Source organism: Salvelinus namaycush, chromosome 34, assembly GCF_016432855.1.
Source record: "Salvelinus namaycush isolate Seneca chromosome 34, SaNama_1.0, whole genome shotgun sequence".
NCBI classification, from domain to species: Eukaryota; Metazoa; Chordata; class Actinopteri; order Salmoniformes; family Salmonidae; genus Salvelinus; species Salvelinus namaycush.
The window spans coordinates 24,996,094-25,018,006 of record NC_052340.1 but is presented as its reverse complement, the minus strand read 5'-3'; the positions used below and the strand labels follow the sequence as shown (position 1 = coordinate 25,018,006).

Below are 21,913 nucleotides of genomic sequence, written 5' to 3'. Positions count from 1 at the left end.
ATTTTGTTCTACTCCTGCTATTTACTACTTGACACAAACTGACATTTATTTACCGCTAAAATCGTGCTTGATTATCCTGCCCTTTATTCACCCACTGGATGGTCCCTAGCATGCCTCCCTCTCGGATCACAATGGTGAGACGTATTACACTCTCTTTATAGCCCCATAAAACAGAAGCAGGTAAGTTATGGTCCTGCCAATAACAGTGTGTATACTGCCCTCTGCTGTCAGAAAATATACAACACACAGCAGTACACAATTCATCTCTATACACAAGCATTTAGAAGCAACTCTAAATCGTTAATACATAATTTAAACACTTAGAAACAAGGATAAATATATTGTACCACACACAACCCTAGCCCAATCTACCATCTGCTTATCAAATATCCATGCAAATGAATATTTGTGAGGCCCAAAAACAACACAGAAATCAAGAAATCGATGAAAAGTCTAACTAAAATATGTGACAAGCTCAAAGGGATACAACTCTGTTGGATAGCAGCAGAGGCCTGTATTCATGGTAGGATGTGTCCACCCAGAGGTTGACATTCACACCTTCTATAAATACCCACTGTCGGTTTTTATTGTCCCTTGACCTCTATGTGTTTATGATATTGAGCCCTGTGGCCAAGTATTGGTGTGTCCTTGTCTCATTGACTTACACTTGTCTTTGTTCTCTCCTATCTGCTTTGCTCCTCGCTGTCTACAGAAGAGCCAGAGCTGGTACAATGTAAGTTTCATCCTCTTCTTACTCTTTGTGTTAAGAGGTGTGCGTGTGAGAGAGAGAGAGATTATGAGGTGAAGGGTCCTAGACCCTGTTTAGAATCACACAAGGGTAAATGCCAAAGGTCACTTTCATATGGAGCTCAGGCTTACCCAGGATGCTAACCAGTGGGATTTAGAGTTCTAAGAGTCTAGGGTGACAGTGTGATGGCATGCTGAATTAATCAGAAAAATGACTGATGTCCCAGATGAATAATAAATGAACCAAATGCTGTGAGGATGAATAAAAGTGTCCATTTTGTTGCAAACTCCCATACCTTACTACAGATGTGATTCATAGATGAAATGTTTGACAGACAGAGGCATCTTGTAGCGAAAGTATGGTGACAGCCTGATCCAGTGATCTCAGTCCAACACCAAGACCATTACAACAAGAGGTCCTGACTTAACACAAGGTTGCCGGCCAGTGTACTAAGAGACAAGGTTGCTACATTCTAATGGGGCTGAAATTAGTTCCTTTCGTTATGATTCTTCTAAAACTGCCAAGTAAATCTACTTGATGGCTCAGTTGGCCATCTTTATGTGAGAAAGGATTTGATACCCAGATATGGTGTTATTATGAAGCCATGGTTTCTCCTATGGTGTCTCTGTGGGACTCCATTTTCTTTTCCCTTGTTCTGTTGTTTTATTCCTTTCTTTTGTTGTTCTTTGTGTCTATATATTCCCCCTCTTTCCCTAGCATGAAAGACAACACATCCTGAGAGTAAGCATGACTTGTATTCTTGTGCAACTTTTCAAATATCTCTCTGCTTATTCCTTTTTCTTGGATCGCTTGGCTGGTCTCCCTTTCCACTTGTCTGCTCCTCATCCCTCATTGATTTGATTGATCAGTACGTTGTTTCCACCTGAGAGCGAAGCCACAATATGCAGCACTATGGTGGTTAGATGACACAATGCCATGGCCACATTGTGGTTGTGTCTGGAAAAATAGTGTTTTCAAAATGGCTGCTGTGTGAAGGGGAACTATAGGCTTCTCAGAGCTGTGATGGTGGTGATGCAACAGGGGTGTATTCATTAGTCGGAGACCGTTGCAAAACATTTCGTCTGTTGCGAAAATTTCACCAACGGAAACTGTTTACTCCAAACGGAAAATGTTTTGCCATGTTTTTTTGTCATTTTTGTTGTTTATTTTTTGAGGTAAACGAAAACGAGAGTTTCTAATGGACGAATTATTGTATGTCCCTCCCTGTTTCGTTCCGTTTGCTTCCATTTTGTTCCTAGAGTAAACGGTAAACAGTTTCCATTGCAAAACGGTCTGCGACTACTGAATAGCCCCGAGGTGGTAACAAGTCTGCTCAGTGTATCATACTAAACCCACGGACCATGGTCAGTGTCTGGAGCAGCCCTGAATGCCTTGAATGACAGGGGAATGGAGCATGAGACTGGTTAGCATGTTCCAGTCCTCCTACGTCTTCAAATGTGTTCGTTTTGTCATTATGGACTCATTTATAGGTGGGGCATTGTTGCATAGTGAAACCTGAAATGGAGATTCTCCAGAATGTTGAGAAAAAACATGGTCCACATCTAATGCTTTCTGATACTCTCACCTTTAGCTACTCACCTTCATTTCTCTACTGTTCTACCGTTACTAAAGGAAAGCATCATAATGCCAATCTAGACATGATGTTGCTCCCAGAAGCTTTAACTATGTAATTATGCCTAATCTCTGTTCTGGACCATTGAAACGTATATCGGTATGTGTCTGATGCAGTGCTATACCTGAGGGTATGTGGTAGGCCATGCAGTCACTGTGTTTCTCTACAAGGCAGTGATGTTCTCCCATGGCACTGAACCTACTGGGATTACATCACAACCGTCCTGATATGAGGTCTAAGCCCAGTAGAGACACACAACAGGCCCCACCCTGCCGTATCAACTTTCCTAATGACTCTGTTGCAATGCTTTCATGGCAACTGTACAGGTCCTACGCAGGCAGTTGAGGTATTAATAAGGAAATCAATGTCTGCCAGACACCGAGTGTAGTGGCTCATAGTATCGACAGTGACTAAAGTGGCTGGTTTAAGAGACTGCTTTTCTCCTAGAGATTTGTGAGGTGAAATGTCTGCCTCCTCATACTCTCTGGTCTATGAAAACATTCTAGTTTATCTCCCCTGCATATGAGAGAGAGAGAGAAGGGGGAGAGACATGTTTACTCTGAGGTAGATTCTCACACAAAGGACACCACTGTAGATCTCCTAACACATATGTTTTACAGCAGTGTGTCTTATGCAGGACAGGGTGAATAGTCAGCGATCCTGGCTTGGCTGTGTTTCTAAACCAGCCAGCACCTCTCTGCTGAGCTGTTCCCACATCTGGTTCTAATCAACAGACCCTCCACCCTCCCAGCATCAACAGACCATTGGCAGGGAAAGTGTCAAAGAAAGGTGTGTTTCAGATTGAGACAAAAGTCTTCACACACACATTCATGCACACTCCCTTGGCAGTGCCACTTACAATAGCTATACACATGCATACATCTTCCTGGCCACTCCTCTCTAGAGTGGTTTTGTAGCAACCTACGGACAGTGGGGTGAGAGACTGGCCTCATTGTTTGTGTGGGGATAGACAGTAAACCACCCCTGAAACTAATGGGGCCCCACCCTGGTTGACTGTGCCGGTCTCCGACATCTCTCCCTGTTTACCCAGCAGGTTAATGATTAACCGCCACCTCGGGGACTGTCTATATCCCCATCACCACCTGGCAGCTACACTGTCCTAGGACTTGTCACATTGTCACCTGGAGAAGATGGGAGATAGTCGTATCAATAGCTTCTGCATTTGCTTTAGTCTTCATTTTCCTTTTTAGGAAAAGCTCTTGGAAAAACTTTTAATTCAGATACTACTCGATTATCTGACTGTTTTTCTTGGATCCAGTTTTCGAAGAGAGTGAACTTGCATGGCTCGCAAACGTCTGATGAAACCTTATTCACGGGATGCAGAGGCATTTTCAACAGGACGAAAGCTGTTCACGTCTGAGAGGGATCTGTGAATGATCTGCACTGTTTTCAATAGTGTGCTGAGGATTATTTTGCTTCAGTTTCCTGGAGCTTATTTCTCCTCACTGATTTGGCTAGATGTTGAGGGGGGTTGTGGAAATTGAGTAAGCAGGAAAGGTGTGGAATTTGTGGCGGAATTCCAGGGCACAATTCCAACCACAAGTGAGCCTAATGGAGTGCCAAATGTAGCCACAGTTTTTGTTTTGTTGATGTTGTCGTGTCCACCTCCCACCACTGTGCTGATAGGTTGTTTTACCCAGCTCAGAGTCAGACGAGAACCAATCTCTGTGCCTGTCTATCTAGTCTGATCGTAGTTACTGACAGGGATCTGGTTTCAGGAGTGCATTACTTGACCTTAAGGGACAGGAGAGTTGTGGGGGGTAGAGAGTAGGGAAATAGGTCACAGGGATGCAGGGGGGGTTTAGTAATAGTAACACCTCTAAATGTGTTAAGCCTCTCATGCAATTGCTTTCTAATACCTGAATGGTCAACAACAGGGGAAGTGGACATACTCCCAGAGGTGCAATACTCCAACTGCATTAGACTGAGCTGTCATGTGACTCCGTGCCACACCACTCAAGATGAATGGACTTGTTTTTCTTCACGCAGCGTAGAAGTAACTGAAGGTTGTGTGCACATCTGTCCTCTGTAACTCAATCACCTTGTCAGCCAGCGAGACGGGACTGCACCGCTTTCCAGTTAGGAAACAGTCTCTCTTTCTCTGTGTTTTTCTCTTTACCAAGGATATTTTTCTTGCTTTCGCTGCTGGTGTGTCTGAGCTGTGCTCACCAAAGCACTCTGAGGCGTCTGGATCTGGACAGGGTAACACTGCATGCCTGCCAGAGCTGCCATTATAATAAAAGACTTGTGGCCAGGGTTACTAGAGGCTAACGGCCGCAGCTCCTCTCTGTGTTTGATAGAGACAGAGGGAGAGGGAGAGAGGACTGGAATCATGTGGCAGCAGTCAGCTGGGTCCAGCTCTCACACTGAAAGGGAGTAGCACCCAAACCGGGTCAGTCACAGCAGTCTCCAAGAAACAACCACTGGACAACAACAGCTCTGTCTGTTTGTCTGCAGCAGACCTGGACCACCCGCATTGAAATCCACCACTCTGAGGACCCCACGAGGGCACCACTGGTTTAGGTGTCCGCCCATGTGCCTGAGGGAAGTGAGTGGAATATGGAGGCTCAGGAGGCTCACAGAGGACTAGAGTCAGACTGGCAGGTGGAGCTAGATAAAGCCCTGGCTGGGTGGCTCCCACAGGATCCGGCCCGGGGAGAGTTTGGCTGGGAGTGGGGCTGGGCCGCCTTGGACCACCAAGACCAGGACTGGGAGTCAGAGGAGGTCCCTGCAGTAAGTGACTGACCCTACCCCTAGAGAGCTGATGCCAGGAGGGGTAGCGGCGGGGAGGGAAGAGGGGTGAGAAGGTTGGAATGGGCAGTTTGTGTACTGTACCTGCTCCAAGAGCATAACTCTGTGGTTCCCTCCCGCAATTATATTTTGGAAAGCAAATGAAATGAAAGGCATGAGTCAGTAGCTATTTGCATTCCCATAGTACCCATGGACCCTTTCCCTGGACAAAGTAAGAAGCCTGTAGTTTAAGGGGAATAGGCAGGCTTTTGTTGTGAAATGGGGGGTCTAATACTCTTGATATGTTAGGCAGTTATAGAGAGTACTTTCTGTGAACATTTCTAGACTGTAAATATGTCCGACTCATAATCCAGCCTTTTTCCAGCCTTCAAAGTTCTCGAATTTATCAAGTTTTCTTGACAGGCACCAGTGGTTTTCATTCATAGCTTAACAGAAACAGATTATGTCTATCCATTCTGGGCTGTTCTTGTTATATGAGTATAGAACATGTACTGTAGCTAGTTGATGTTAATGTGAACAGTCTGATGTTTTCCTTCAGATTGAAGCAGCGAGAGGTTTTTCCCACGAAGGGATGTATTTGGTTACCGTACTGGCAGGCATTGTTTCCTGAAGCTGTTCCTATTAAAAGACAGCATCTGGCTCAGACACATAGAGCACTCACCCCTGCACTCACACTGGCTGTGGGTCACAGCAATACTTCCCTCTTTAAACAAGCCTGAATCCAGGCCCAAGATAAGATGTACCTTAATGCCTGAGAATGTAACAAGAGAGAATGAATTCCTCTGTGTGAGAACAGAACATTTCTTCTCATGATCTAAACCGACAATGGTGGCAGACTATGTTTTATAAGATAAACCAATAGCCACATAAGGGTTTGCTAACAGAACAGATTTGATTTGTGTCTTTGTCCCTCTCTGTCCTACATATTAACTGTTGCGCCACAAAAAGCAGCATTGTGTGTGTTCGTATAATGATGTTACTATATATTGTTGTCTTGGGAATGTGACTCACATTAGGAATGCTCACGATGCCCAAAAGCATGCTTACTGAATGTCTTGAAGTGGCTTAATGTCAACAGGGGATCGTGCTTTTGTATAAAATGCCCTTGTGAAAATGGATGCAGTCCATTGCAGTTCAGTGTGTATATGTGAGATAGAGAGCGTGTGTTCAGGAATGTGTACGTGTGAGTCGTCCCTCTCTCAAGAAGTTATCATTGTTGCTCTCCGTCTCTCCAGGTGTTGAGCCCCACATACAAACAGCGTAATGAGGACTTCAGGAAGCTCTTCAAGCAGCTACCGGACACAGAGCGGCTCATCGTGGGTGAGTTACTAACGCAAAATACTAGGCAACTATGACCAATTCTGTCAGCAATATGGTGGATATAGGAAAATCTTTTGGTTTTGGACACGTTTGCATTGGCTGGTTGGAGTCAATTCCATTTAAACTATCAATTCAGGTAATTCATCTTTTGAATTGACTATGATGAAATATAATTAACCCCGACCTTGATGGGTGGATGTATTCTTCCTGGGCTCTGATATTTGACCTCTGACCTGTGCTGGCAGATTACTCCTGCGCCCTACAACGAGACATTCTCCTGCAGGGCCGACTCTACCTCTCAGAAAACTGGATCTGTTTTTATAGCAACATCTTCCGCTGGGAAACGCTGGTACGCACTGGGCCTCTGCCTGGGGCTTTCTATTCTTTTGATCTTATCTATATGTCTCTGGTGTTGGTTAGTTTACAGTATTGAAATAGAATTGATTGTATTTTTATGGTTTGCATCACAGTATATATTTCCTTAATGTGGTTCAGGAACAGTTCAACAGATATATTTATCTGAATATTAAGCAATGCTGGGGAAAAAACTATTTTGCTTGCATGTGTGTGCAGCTGACAGTGAGGCTGAAGGACATCTGCACCATGACGAAGGAGAAGACAGCCCGCCTCATCCCCAATGCCATCCAGGTGTCCACAGATGGTGAGAAGGTAAGACAGGAGAGGGACTGAATTTTTGGCATTCACTGACTGAGGGGAGGCTCAAACCTTCTCCTTCACCTTATTTCAGAGCATATTTTTGAATTATTTCCATTCTCTCCTCACAGCACTTTTTCACCTCATTTGGAGCGCGGGACAGGACCTACATGATGATGTTCAGGTTGTGGCAGAATGCACTGCTGGACAAAGTAAGCCAGCAACCTCCATTAACCTCATCACAAATAGATCTACATGTTCAGTATATTGCTACTTTTCTTTTCCATTGAATCCAAGTCTCTGCTGTACTGAGTGTCATCTCTAACCCAATGCTCTAGCCCTTGTGCCCCAAAGAGCTATGGCACTTTGTCCATCAGTGCTATGGCAACGAACTAGGCCTGACCAGTGACGACGAGGACTACGTTCCCCCTGACGACGACTTCAACACCATGGGGTGGGTGTGGTTCCCAGATACAGATATAAACAATGCCTCATCAATTACCATGGTTGATTAAAATGCCCTTGATCTTCTGTCGGGTTATTATGAGAGGCTGGCCTCATTACTGAAGCATACACAAATACACACCACCCTCTCAGTCCCGCTTCACATCCCTCTCAGCAACACTCCAGAACTCCTAACCCTAACCTCCAGCTGGTCCCTGTTCCCCCACGGTGATGGTGCAGGTTCTGTGAGGAGATCCCTAACGAGGAGAATGAGATCAGTAATGACAACTCGTCTAAGAGCAGCGCGGAGGCCAAACACGAGGGCAGCCCACCATCCATACACAAGAAATGCATCATCACCAACAGCACCATCAGCTCGTCCATCAGCAGCGAGCCCCTCTCTGTGAGTCTCTGCGACATAATAGAGGTCAGAGGTTAAATCAATTACTGTTATTTGTTTTGATGGAGTGGGAAATGCATTTGTTATTCTGCCTATAACTTGCATATGGGGAATGTTTCGTAATTTGATAACCAAAACATGAACACAGACCAATCCTACTCATAACTATGTACTAAAGTATCCTACAGTGTCTTTCTAGTGACTAACCCCCTCCTCCTCCCCCTCTGTGTGTTCTAGTTTGACCTCCCTCCAGAGGAGTACATCGACTGCCTCCCTGACGGGGAGCTGCTGGCCTTGCCCCTGGTGCTGGAGCAGAGCCTATTGGAGGCCAGCGGCCTGGTGCCCTCGACCTCCCTGGACTTCAACGACAATGAAGACATCCCCACCGAACTTAGCGACTCCTCAGAGACCCACGATGAGGGTACGGCTTCAATCTTCCATCCATTAACAGATTTGATGCATATACTGTATATATGGCATGAAACAGGCTCTTCAGTGATGCCGCTAAGTCTTGGTAATACTGTCTCCATATGATATTATGTCCCCAAGGGCACTTCATCTAAAGTGTGTTTCCCTCTATGGCTCTCCAGCAGGGGAGGTGCAGGCCTTCCACGATGACCTTAAAGGGAGACAGTACATCGATGAGGTTTACAAGTTCAGTGTGGACAAGATGTATGACATCCTCTTCACAGAATCCCAGTTTATGACCGACTTCATGGAGCAGCGCAGGTTTTCAGGTCAGTCAGACATTCTGTCCGTTGGCGTTAGCATCACATTATTGTCTCTTCCATTGGTGTTGTCCTTTGACTATGTAGTGATCGAATGTGTATCCATATAACGCCACACAGATATAGTGTTTCACCCCTGGAAGAAGGACGACGCAGCGGGGAACCAGACGAGAGAGATCATGTACACAATCTCCCTGTCCAACCCGCTGGCCCCCAAGACAGCCACGGTCACAGAGACGCAGACACTGTACAAGGCCAGCCATGAGAGTGAGTGCTACATCATCGATGCTGAAGTCACCACACACGACGTGCCCTACCACGACTACTTCTACACGCTCAACCGTTACATGCTGACACGGGTGGCCAAGAACAAGTGCCGGTTAAGGTGAGGAGGGCCTTATAGCAGCTGTTGTAATAACATGTGGCTCTTGAAACTATTACATGTTCATTTAGAAACGCTGCCTCAACTTAAACCAGTGGATGCCTTGTCCCTAGGGTGTCCACTGAGCTGCGTTACAGAAAACAGCCATGGGGATTAGTGAAGGGCTTCATCGAGAAGAACTTCTGGAGCGGGCTGGACGAGAACTTCCGCCATCTTGGTAAGTTCCTCTACTAGCTGTTAAGTCTGTCACACCAAATATCCAGCAACATTTAATCTGATGACCGGAAGCCATCCTAATGTATGAACGTAAAAGCGGCTTCTGTGGTGCCCTATCAGAGTTGGAGCTGTCGAAGGTGGAGGATGTGGTTTTGGGGTCGACCCGGCCTTCTCCCAAGGTCAAGGGGGTGAAGACGTCTGTGAGGCGGAGGAAGAGACCCCTGGTCCACCTACGGAGCCAGCACCTGGACGACGCCCTCCTCAGCCCCGTCACCACGCCAACCGATGATGAGGTCATCCACCGCATCAAACATGCGGGCGTGACAGGTCAGATGGCAGGGGTACACTTTTTTTTTTTTTTTTACGTTTTTTTACTTTCTTTAACATTTTTTATACTCTAATACACACTCTTATAAACTCTTAATGCACTGTAGATTCTTATACACTTTCATAAGGTACATACATTACATACACTGTTATACATTTCCACACATCATATTGTGTTAAATATATCTAGTTGACCTGGTCCGTGTTTGGTCTGCCCCCCTCAGGTTCCACTCAGACCAGGCACATGCCTGAGCACCTTCCTGGAGGCTTCTCCCTCTACAGCGTGCCCAAACTGCTGCTCATCATCAGCTTTGTGTGAGTACACTCTCTATCTCACACACACTCATACACACACACACACACACACACACACACACACACACACACACATGCAGTATACACACTCACTTTCAGATCCATCTTAATCATTTGTGTTTCATGTGTAGTCATTTCAGTTCAACTCTCTTTTAAATCTTTAGTAGTTATCAAAAATCTGATTCTGTGTTAAACATTTGTTTGTTTTGTTTGTCTTCTGAATGTGATTCCTCTCTCCTCTCCTCTCCTCTCCTCTCCTCTCCTCTCCTCTCCTCTCCTCTCCTCTCCTCTCCTCTCCTCTCCTCTCCTCTCCTCTCCTCTCCTCTCCTCTCCTCTCCTCTCCTCTCCTTTCATTGCTTGCCATAGGATCTGTCTAAGGTACATCTGGCTAAAGATAAACCTCTTAGACCTGACCAGGAAACGTACTCCTTCCTCATTGTAACTGGTTCATTAAAACCTCTTAAGGATCCGCCCCTTTTTTAAATTTTTGCCTAAAATGACATACCCAAATCTAACTGCCTGTGGCTCAGGACCTGAAGCAAGGATATGCATAATCTTGATACCATTTGAAAGGAAACACTTTGAAGTTTGTGGAAATGTGAAATTAATGTAGGAGAATATAACACATTAGATCTGGTAAAAGATAATACAAAGAAAAAAAACATGTTTTTTTGTATTTTTCTTTGAAATGTAAGAGAAAGGCCATAATGAATTATTCTAGCCCAAGTGCAATTTAGACTTTGGCCACTAGACGGCAGCAGTGTATGTGCAAAGTTTTAGACTGATCCAATGAACTATTGCATATCTATTCAAAATGTTGTGTCAAGACTGCCCAAATGTGCCTAATTGGTTTATTCATACTTTTTCAAGTTCATAATTGTGCACTCTCCTCAAACAATAGCATGATAATCTTTCACTGTAATAGCTACTGTATATTGGACAGTGCAGTTAGATTAACAAGAATTTAAGCTTTCTGCACATATCAGATATGTCTATGTCCTGGGAATTTTTTTTGTTTCTTACAACCTCATGCTAATCACATTAGCCTACATTAGCTCAACCGTCCCGAGGTCAGGACACCGATCCTGTAGAGGTTAATGAATATGCAGACTAAAGCAGCTGTGTAGCTTTCATTACTCATCTTCTTTCCTTTGTCCCTTACATTCTTCTGTTTTCCTCTCCTCCTTCAGCCTGGTTTTGCTGGTGTTCCTCAACATGATGCTGTTCTATAAGCTGTCGATGCTGGAGTATTCTGCACAGCATCTTACCACCTGGCAAGGGCTGCGGATACATGAAAGGTACGCTAAGTCGCTAACCACCCATAGGTTTTTGGCATTATGCCAATTGTCTACATAATACTAGAATTGATATGACTGTGTACTTAGTCAAACCCAGACTGCATATGCCTGTTTAGTTTAATCTGAAAACCACATGGGCTTCATCCTGTTTTCCCAACCTCAAAAAACGTGTGGCATCTGGGTGTGTTTGATAGTATGTGTGTATTTCTGTCTAGTAAACTGCCCCAGACGCAGATGGAGTGGGCCCAGCTCCTGGAGTCCCAACAGCTTTACCATGACGCTGAGCTGCAGAAGTGGAGAGAGATCATCAAATCCTCAGTGGTACTATTAGACCAGGTAGGGAACAGTGGTACTATTAGACCAGGTAGGGAACAGTGATACTATCAGACCAGGTAGGGAACAGTGGTACTATCAGACCAGGTAGGGAACAGTGGTACTATCAGACCAGGTAAGGAACAGTGGTACTATTAGACCAGGTAGGGAAAAGTGGTACTATTAGACCAGGTAGGGAACCGTGGTACTATCAGACCAGGTAGGGAACCGTGGTACTATCAGACCAGGTAGGGAACCGTGGTAATATCAGACCAGGTAGGGAAAAGTGGTACTATCAGACCAGGTAGGGAACAGTGGTAATATCAGACCAGGTAGGGAACAGTGGTACTATTAGACCAGGTAGGGAACAGTGGTACTATTAGACCAGGTAGGGAACAGTGGTACTATTAGACCAGGTAGGGAACAGTGGTACTATTAGACCAGGTAGGGAACAGTGGTACTATTAGACCAGGTAGGGAACAGTGGTACTATTAGACCAGGTAGGGAACAGAGGTACTATTAGACCAGGTAGGGAACAGTGGTACTATCAGACCAGGTAGGGAACAGTGGTACTATCAGACCAGGTAGGGAACAGTGGTACTATCAGACCAGGTAGGGAACAGTGGTACTATCAGACCAGGTAGGGAACAGTGGTACTATTAGACCAGGTAGGGAACAGTGGTACTATTAGACCAGGTAGGGAACAGTGGTACTATTAGACCAGGTAGGGAACAGAGGTACTATTAGACCAGGTAGGGAACAGTGGTACTATCAGACCAGGTAGGGAACAGTGGTACTATCAGACCAGGTAGGGAACAGTGGTACTATCAGACCAGGTAGGGAACAGTGGTACTATTAGACCAGGTAGGGAACAGAGGTACTATTAGACCAGGTAGGGAACAGTGGTACTATCAGACCAGGTAGGGAACAGTGGTACTATTAGACCAGGTAGGGAACAGTGGTACTATCAGACCAGGTAGGGAACAGTGGTACTATCAGACCAGGTAGGGAACAGTGGTACTATCAGACCAGGTAGGGAACAGTGGTACTATTAGACCAGGTAGGGAACACAGAGGACAGATACAGTTACAAGCATTAACACAAGGCTAAGAATCAAATCCTCTAGGTTTTCTTGCAGGGTCTCAAAGTGTGAAAGATATTTCTCATAAGAAACTATGATTATAGTTACTTGCAGGGTTTTAATGTTTTCTGTTTTCCTCTACAGATGAAAGACTCTCTACTGAACCTTCAAAGGGGCATTGGCTTAAGGGACTACAGCTCAGAAGCTGAGGAGAAAAGAAGCCGTTACCACTGACATACGAGCTTAGGCCATGAGGGCATGGTGTGCAATATAGGAACTGTTTGTGTATAAGTATGCAAACAAAACAAAGAGAGACAAGAGACCAACCGACCGCCAGGCAAGCTGGCCCCAGTGTGACAGGGACCGCCTACCGGCTGCCGTCCCCCAGCTCACAGAGGTCATGACCCCGCAAGTCAGGAAGTGCCCCTATCACAGACAGGAATTGAACAGTGGGGTTCCCACAGCACTGAGGCATCGTGGGAAGGCAACAGCTCTGCTTACCTTGACGCCACTTCTGTCTCTTATTTTTCTTTGTCTTTTAATGTTGGAAGGACATTGTACTGTCAGCCATTGCCACATGGGGAATGGAGGACAACAAAAAGCTCAGCATGTGATTTTACTCCTCACCTTAACTCCTCTCAATGAGCGTCTGTCTGTGGTTCCATTCCTGCTCTGTGAGTGTCTAAAGACAAACAAAAGAGGAAAGATAGACGAGGAAAGGGGACCTACAGTCTCAAGACTTTCTATACTCCCTTGACTGTTCCAAACCGATCCTCCCCTACAGGTCCGCGCTGCAGTGTCCCTTTTATGAACTCCTCTGATCGTGGCCACAGATCATGCTCTAGAGTAGCAGGATCACCAGCAAATATATATTATAGAGTATATGTATGTCCAAGCACATTTCCACTGAAATGTCTCAACTGCCTTGTTTTTCCCCCAGGCTCAACAGTGCATCAGGGCTGGTTTCCCTAATCACCTAGAGCTAGGCTGTTGTGTTGGAATTTGCATAATGATTGACTTAGGTGGAGGAGGATACCATCTCACAGGTACTCAATAAAGAGAAACGTTAAGAGATTGCAGGATGTTGTTGGGGATAGAGAGGATATGTAATGTGGCGTGTCAAAACATCCATGCTTGGTGGCAAATGGATCTCCTGTTAACAACAGGAATTTATGGAATTTAGAGTCTTCTTGAAGGTTTATGAATTAGCTTAACGTTGTATTGCCACTATTTTACTAGTTGGGTAATGCAGTTCATTGTCCATCAGACTTATCAACTTATCAGTTGTGGAACAGTATTTTGATCAATTTTTATGAATGATAGCTAGCCTGTCACTTCTACTTTCAAAGTACGGCAACAATACAGAGCTTTTATTTATCAGTTACTGGTGATTTGTTTTATGCACAGTGTTAATTAGTTCCATTTGTTGCACATTTATCAAAATTAGTTTGTACGGATCCATAAGACCCAAGAATGTAGTACAACTTGACCAGTAGTCTTTTGTGTTGGAAAAGACAGCATGCAGACTAAGAAGTCATTGATACTTGAAAAAGGGATACTGCAGCAAGACAATTAGGGAGACCTGTGTTCTTACATAAGTGTTTTATTACTAAACTGTGACTATATCTCTTAAAAATGTTTGAAGATTAAAATAATTATATAAATATATTTGAAATATATATGTATATTTCAATATTGAATATTTCAAGATATATACGCATAGCATATATTAATTGTTTATTTATGTATATAGGAAAGTTATCAGAGCTCTAGCTGGGTACAATAATTTATAAAGAAAACTGTTTTCTTCAGAAAAGCATGCCAGATATGTCTGTGACATGTCTAGTATGCATGTGTGCTTGAGTGTACTGTATGTTTCTGTGTGCGTGTGTGTGTGCACATGTGTTAATTTATACAGTGTGACATTTCTATCATTCCACACATGGATGTGTCTCAACATTTCATTTCTGGCACATGTAGCCAAACTGCCTTTTATAATGCCCATGTGTTTGGATGCAGCCTTGCATTAGCCTCTCTGGCTAACAGTTTACAATCAGCCCATATGGACATCTCTGTGTCCATGCCAAGTGGCTTGACTCAACCATACACACACACACCCTCTTTGCTTATCCATATCAACAACCTGCATCCCTGCTTATTCAAAATCATATACACACCCCCACTCTCCATGTCCAGTGTTTGTGTTGGAATCTGTACACAATTCAATTGAACCATAACAGAGGGTAGATAAAGCCTTCAGAAGATGTCATTCATTTTCAATTAGCTATTTGTCATTGATTTATTGAAAGACAAGTAAATACCTGCTGGATTAACCTCAGGTAGGCAATGTCTGAAGTGTAACCCCTAGCTGCGGCATGAGCTCAGTGATAAAATCACTTCCAAAAAGAGAAACAGTACTGCACTTTAAAGACCTTCCAAATGTTGAATGAAAGAAATTCAGTGGTATTGCAGCCCTTATGTTATAGTGAAACGGAAGCCCTTTTTGCATTCTAAAAAGTATTATGTGTATCCAATATAATAGAATGCTTACTCTGTAACTTTGATTGAAATTTCATTTCAACACATTTCTGTTCACTTGATGATGTAATTACATGATTTTGTGAGTGACTGTTCTCGCTTAAATATTTCAGGGTTAGACCGGACAGGAGTGGGTTGTGCGTGAACTGTGAAGGAGTGGATATCTATCTCTTTAATGCAGGGGCATCAAACGGATTTTGCCCCGGGGGCCGCATTCGGTCCTCAACGAACGAGGTCCGGAGTGACGTTTTGAAAATGTGTTCTACAGTATTTACTCGCAATCAAAAAGTGCAACAAAGAAAATCCTCTATTCTGACTGTCTAGCTTTAATTTCGGTGATTGATAACAAGCTGGACACAGTCAAGAAACTGTATGAATGTAAGTCCATTATATGATTTCTACACAGTTTCGATTTGGTTTTAGTAGTTTTAAAGTATGTTGAGTATGTTTGACTCCCCGGCTTTAATGTGTGCTGGCGTTGCATTGGTGAGTTACTGAATGAGTGATCTCTCATGACAGGCTAGATTCTAATTCTGGGTTTCCGATGTTACTGAATGAGCATGTTTTAGGCTTGGCTCTCCTGCAGCGTGTATTATTGGTCATTTATGGACATCTTAAGATCTGAATAACAGTGATTGGAAAATATTTCTGTTTTATAGAAATCCCTTTCACAATCAAGCTATATTATACTGAAAGATATGCTGGGGTTATGTTTCAAATATGTGATTATATTTCATATGTGAAAATGTGATTGAAATGCTTTGTTTATTTTTTAAGTGTATGGACTTTTTGAGTTATAAAATTGCTTGGATTTCTAAATTTATTTCAGTAATTGAAATGGACCATTTCAAATAATCTGAAAGAAGCACGGTAACATACCCATGGGTTTCTCATGTTAGCAACTAGAATGTCTGCATAAGATGGGTGTATTAATTGTCATTCATTCCAAATGTTAACTTAAAGTCATCTAATTCTGAAATTCATGACAATACCACAAAACATTATAACTAGTTTATAAGTATGGAATTAGCTGTTATGCAGAATTATAGCATGTTATGTGTCATATGAGTAAACATGAACTAGTTATAAGGGTATGGTTGATGTTTGTTTATGCAACAAGCTATTTATTATACCATATTGTAACAATATTCATAGAAAACACAGGCTATTCAATCATATTATTCAGCATTACAAGCAATCACCTAAAAAATATAACTCATGACCTCTCATAGATCTGATTAGCTTCTTTTTTTTTTGCGCACGCTCTCACATATTTTGGCATTAGCAAGTATGATTGTATGATTGCTATTCTGGCTCTAAAGCTCTGTAACCAAGGCTCCAGATGTCTTGACAGCACCATTACTGCATACGTTGTGTTCTTCACTGACTACATTAATTGAAATATGCCTTGTTGAATCTCTGGCTAACTTACAGGAGTCCCAACCTTCTTGAAAATTACTACTGAACAAATGACTACTGAACACACTTTTAACACGTGTGTCTTGGCATTATCTTACTGGTGTAGCTCAGTTCAAAAACCTAATGTTTGTTTTTTAGACCTGTTTTGATCTGTAAAAGGATTCTTAATTAGATTTATATATGGTATACTGTAAGTATACGTTGTGTATATCTGCAGTCTACACACACTGACAAGAGAATCAAACCTGCGCTGTGCGTGGGTTTTGACTTGCCAATGACTTTGCCTAATAGAGACTAAGATAAAGTGGCTTTCTGGTAGATGTGAAGTAGAGATTGGAGGTATGAATAAAAATTGAACAAAAAGATTCAAGATTTGTGACGTTTTCTCTTTTAAAATATATGTTCTCCTTGATGAAGCCTACAAGAACTACATCAGCAACAACAGCAAGGCAAAGAGGGGAACATTGGTGAGTGAAACATAGTTTAGGATTGTCTTGATGAATAAACTAGCTAGATTCTGGGGTTCTTACAGTCTTGATTAATAACAACTTTTATCAAGCACATCTGGATATACTATATTTAATCTCTGTTAACCCAGAAGTCATATTTTGCGTAATTTGGTCAGCTGCGTGATTAATTTGTGTTTATACGCGTTAGAACGAAGTCTACACCCTTGCAAAAGGAAACCACAGACAGAAGGGTAACCCAGACACGTCACAGGGGATATAAAACTGAAGCATCCGTTTTGAACGTTTTCTCAACACCTAATCATTTTCTCATCGATTAATAAACATCTGATCTCAATACTTTTTTACTCTCCCAAAACTAGAATATGTTACGAACACAGTGCACCAAGTTGTATAGACTTGACGCTTTGCCAAAGTTTTGAAAAATTGCGTTGTTTACAAGCAGTGCACAGTCGAAATTGGTTTGTGCACACGCGCACTTCACAGAGGAGCCGTTCCATGACATAAATATGCAAATACGTTCTACAACGCGCCAATAGGATCTCGCTAGCTCATGCTTGTCTTCGCCTCATCTCCCTACTTGTTCTGCCCACTATGCTTCATTTGCTCCACTGTAAACGACACAGATTAACTAACTATGGTAAATTATAAATATAATTCAAGAAACGCTCAGCCATGCCCTTGCGGCATGGTAATGCAATTATTATTTAGGCCACAAGATGGGGACATGGTTCATCTACGCATACTAAGTAGGCTGTCAATGAAGGACGGATTTACGTGTTTTTTAGAATAATGCCATCCCACGCTTGTAGTACTGGATACATATTTACCAGACTAATATTACGCTATGTAGCCTGTAAAATAAATATACCTCTAGCACTATATGTGTGTGGGTTGTTCCTGCTTCAGCCATTATTCTACAACAACACATCAGTAATTAATTAGTACAGAAATCCCCATGCGCACAACAAATTCATTACTCATACCTTCTCAAAATATGTCAATATTTTGACCATCAGATTTCAGAGTTCACTGTTCTCCTTGCAAAAGCAGTTCCTTATCCTCAAAGACCTTTCTTGACATTCAGAAATGTGTATTGCGGGAACATGTTGCGGGATCATATGTACACCAATGTGATACTAATATATTTTTGGACTTTTTCTCATTCAAAATTGTATATGGGTATTTCTATGAAATATATATTTCTATGAAACATACACAAGTGTTGCTATTTTGGTAAGACCCAGATTCAGACGTAACAAAGTAACAATGTTTATTAGAGCAATATAGGCAAAGGTACAGAAAGGCAGGGTCAGGCAGAGGTCGGAAATCCAGATGGGGCAAAGGTACAGGACGGCAGGCAGACTCAGGTAGAGTGGTCAGGCAGTAGGTTCAGGGTCAGGACAGGCAAGGGTCAAAAACCAGGAGGGTGAGAAAAAGAGGCTGGGGAAAAACCAGGAGCTGACAGGACAAACGCTGGTAAGCTTGACAAACAAGATGAACTGGCAACAGGCAAACAGAGAACACAGGTATAAATACACAAGGGATAATGGGGAAGATGGGCGACGCCTGGATGGGGTGGAGACAATCACAAAGACAGGTGAAACAGATCAGGGTGTGACAGAACAAGCTAATATGTCTTACATAAAGGCCTTTTCAAGGTAATTGAGATACCATGTTTCTCTTAAAATGGGTATTTTGAGCCTCCACATTTTAAGTATGTAATTTTTATCTCTTTGAAGTTATATTTAATTTGTATCACAGTAATGATAATTAAATAAAAAATGTCTTTAATACATTTTGTTTTACAATATTTACCCAAATATATACAAAGACATACAGACATGAATAATGAGAGTTATATTAAAATATATTTATTTATTCAAATAAATATACTTTTGAAATAAACATTTTAAGCAAAGAAAATAAAAAACTAAATAGAGAAATCCACCATATTTTCAATGGGTGATTGCCACCGCTCTTGTTGTCAAGGCTGGCCTGCCAGACAAATATTGCCCGGCCGAAGCCCCCATTGGTCACTGAAGGGACTTTTGGGGTGTAACTTCTCAGTATGGCGCGGGAGTAGAACCACAGTAGAACCACATCTGTGGCAACTACTGTTGATGCTTCTGATTTAGTATAAAACTATTGAATCCATGATCGTTCCAAAATATCATCTGAATTCAGAGGGATGCCGTGCAGTCCCTTTTTATAGTCCCATGGGGATGAAGTCACAAGTGATTTGCTTTGTTGGTTGTTGCATCATGTGAATGTGATGACGTATGTCATTGACGCGGAAAACTGTAAATAAATCAAATCAAATCAAATTTTATTTGTCACATACACATGGTTAGCAGATGTTAATGCGAGTGTAGCGAAATGCTTGTGCTTCTAGTTCCGACAATGCAGTAATAACCAACGAGTAATCTAACCTAACAATTCCACAACTACTACCTTATACACACAAGTGTAAAGGGATAAAGAATATGTACATAAAGATATATGAATGAGTGATGGTACAGAACGGCATAGGCAAGATGCAGTAGATGGTATCGAATACAGTATATACATATGAGATGAGTAATGTAGGGTATGTAAACATAAAAGTGCATAGTTTAAAGTGGCTAGTGATACATGTATTACATAAAGATGGCAAGATGCAGTAGATGATATAGAGTACAGTATATACATATACATTATATGAAGTGGCATTGTTTAAAGTGGCTAGTGATACATGTTTGATCAATTTCCATTATTAAAGTGAGCTGGAGTTGAGTCAGTATGTTGGCAGCTGTAACGGCTGTCCTCCTCCTCAACTGAGGAGGAGTAGTAACAAGGATCGGAGGACCAATGCGCAGCGTGGTATGTGTCCATAATATATTTTAATGATACAAACGAACACAGAAACAAAACAATAAACGATACGTGAAATACAAACCGAAACAGTTCCGTGTGGGACAAACACTGACACGGAAAATAACCACCCACAAAACACAATAGAAAACTGGCTCCCTAAATATGGTTCCCAATCAGAGACAACGACTAACACCTGCCTCTGATTGAGAACCATATCAGGCCAAACGAAAAACCCAACATAGAAAAACAAACATAGATAACCCACCCAACTCACGCCCTGACCATAAAACAAAGAAATAACAAAAGAACTAAGGTCAGAACGTGACAGCAGCAGCCACTTGATGTTAGTGGTGGCTGTTTAACAGTCTGATGGCCTTGAGATAGAAGCTGTTTTTCAGTCTCTCGGCCCCTGCTTTAATGCACCTGTACTGACCTCGCCTTCTGGATGATAGCGGGGTGAACAGGCAGTGGCTCGGGTGGTTGTTGTCCTTGATGATCTTTATGGCCTTCCTGTGACATCGGGTGGTGTAGGTGTCCTGGAGGGCAGGTAGTTTGCCCCCAGTGATGCGTTGTGCAGACCTCACTACCCTCTGGAGAGCCTTACGGTTGTGGGCGTAGCAGTTGCCGTACCAGGCGGTGATACAACCCGACAGGATGCTCTCGATTGTGCATCTGTAGAAGTTTGTGAGTGCTTTTGGTGACAAGCCGAATTTCTTCAGCCTCCTGAGGTTGAAGAGGCACTGCTGCGCCTTCTTCACAACGCTGTCTGTGTGGGTGGACCAATTCAGTTTGTCCGTGATGTGTACGCAGAGGAACTTAAAACTTACTACCCTCTCCACTACTGTCCCGTCGATGTGGATAGGGGGGTGCTCCCTCTGCTGTTTCCTGAAGTCCACAATCATCTCCTTTGTTTTGTTGACGTTGAGTGTGAGGATATTTTCCTGACACCACACTCCGAGGGCCCTCACCTCCTCCCTGTAGGCCGTCTCGTCGTTGTTGGTAATCAAGCCTACCACTGTAGTGTCGTCCGCAAACTTGATGATTGAGTTGGAGGCGTGCATGGCGTGCATGGCGCGGGTTCAGCCACTCAATCTGTGTAGTTTGAAATATCATCTATCATCATAACGCCCAGACGCAGACGCTACTCTCGTGCTCGCCCAGTCCCTAGGAGGCGCAGCCACAGGACTGTGAGGCATAGGAAGTGTGGGAGCAAAAGGAGGCTGTGTGGGAGCAGAAGGAGGATTTAGGCTGTGTGGGGGCAGAAGGAGGCGTTGGGCTGTGTGGGAGCAGAGGAGGCGTTAGGCTGTGTGGGAGAGGTCGGCAGCCCCCCCCCCCCCCCCCCAAAAAACCCAGATAATAATAAAATAATACACATTTTAAGAACTCAGTCCGGCTTTCAACTTACTCTTGAAAGTTGTAATAGAATGCACAAGGTGCAATTTCGAAATTGGGTAGTGCATCATCAGCTTTCCTCTTGTCATGTCAGTCATTGCATACCTTACAAAGCTATTTATAACTTGTCAGAAATGTCCAGATCAGCTAACCTTATTTAGCTAGGGGACAGTAGAGTACAGTAATGAAAAGTATAGGGTACTGTATTCTTCCCAACTTTACTCTAATGTACTCTATCTACTCTTATCCGGAGTCACTTACAGACTCAACTAAGGTAGATAGATACACAACAACATATAACAGTCATAGCAATACAATAAAAATGATGTAACCCTTACTGAGAATGTTATTCTAGTTGGAGTGGTCTATTGGTTTATTTTATAGGTTTGAACATCATTGCTGCCAGTGGATGTGACAGAAGGGAACAAAAATAAATATTCTTTTGCAATCATCAGTTGTCTCCTCTTTTCTTATATTAATGGGCTTGGAAAAGTATTATTGTAATATCATGCTTACTTAATTGAGAATGTACAGTATGTGCAGGTGAAATTTAGTCATAGAATCAATGACAAAAAATTACGTATTTTCAAAGTCATTTTGTACTTTCAACA

The 21,913-nt window shown here is 42.9% G+C and overlaps 1 protein-coding gene across 1 annotated transcript in view; it reads left to right on the top strand.

Annotated features, from left to right (window-relative positions):
* The window catches only part of LOC120028998 (protein Aster-B-like), a gene marked incomplete at its 5' end in the record, with an annotated part of 99,031 nt that extends 82,143 nt beyond the window's left edge, over positions 1 to 16,888 (top strand). Inside the window, 16 exons of the mRNA XM_038974285.1 lie at positions 713 to 733; positions 6,389 to 6,473; positions 6,719 to 6,822; positions 7,047 to 7,142; positions 7,259 to 7,339; positions 7,466 to 7,581; positions 7,812 to 7,974; positions 8,209 to 8,392; positions 8,565 to 8,708; positions 8,820 to 9,084; positions 9,195 to 9,298; positions 9,418 to 9,624; positions 9,849 to 9,939; positions 11,130 to 11,246; positions 11,453 to 11,573; positions 12,775 to 16,888. Of these exons, the coding sequence (XP_038830213.1) occupies positions 713 to 733; positions 6,389 to 6,473; positions 6,719 to 6,822; positions 7,047 to 7,142; positions 7,259 to 7,339; positions 7,466 to 7,581; positions 7,812 to 7,974; positions 8,209 to 8,392; positions 8,565 to 8,708; positions 8,820 to 9,084; positions 9,195 to 9,298; positions 9,418 to 9,624; positions 9,849 to 9,939; positions 11,130 to 11,246; positions 11,453 to 11,573; positions 12,775 to 12,864 (1,989 nt within the window). The remainder of the gene's footprint in view (positions 1 to 712; positions 734 to 6,388; positions 6,474 to 6,718; positions 6,823 to 7,046; positions 7,143 to 7,258; positions 7,340 to 7,465; positions 7,582 to 7,811; positions 7,975 to 8,208; positions 8,393 to 8,564; positions 8,709 to 8,819; positions 9,085 to 9,194; positions 9,299 to 9,417; positions 9,625 to 9,848; positions 9,940 to 11,129; positions 11,247 to 11,452; positions 11,574 to 12,774) is intronic.
* Positions 16,889 to 21,913: the final 5,025 nt, after the last annotated feature.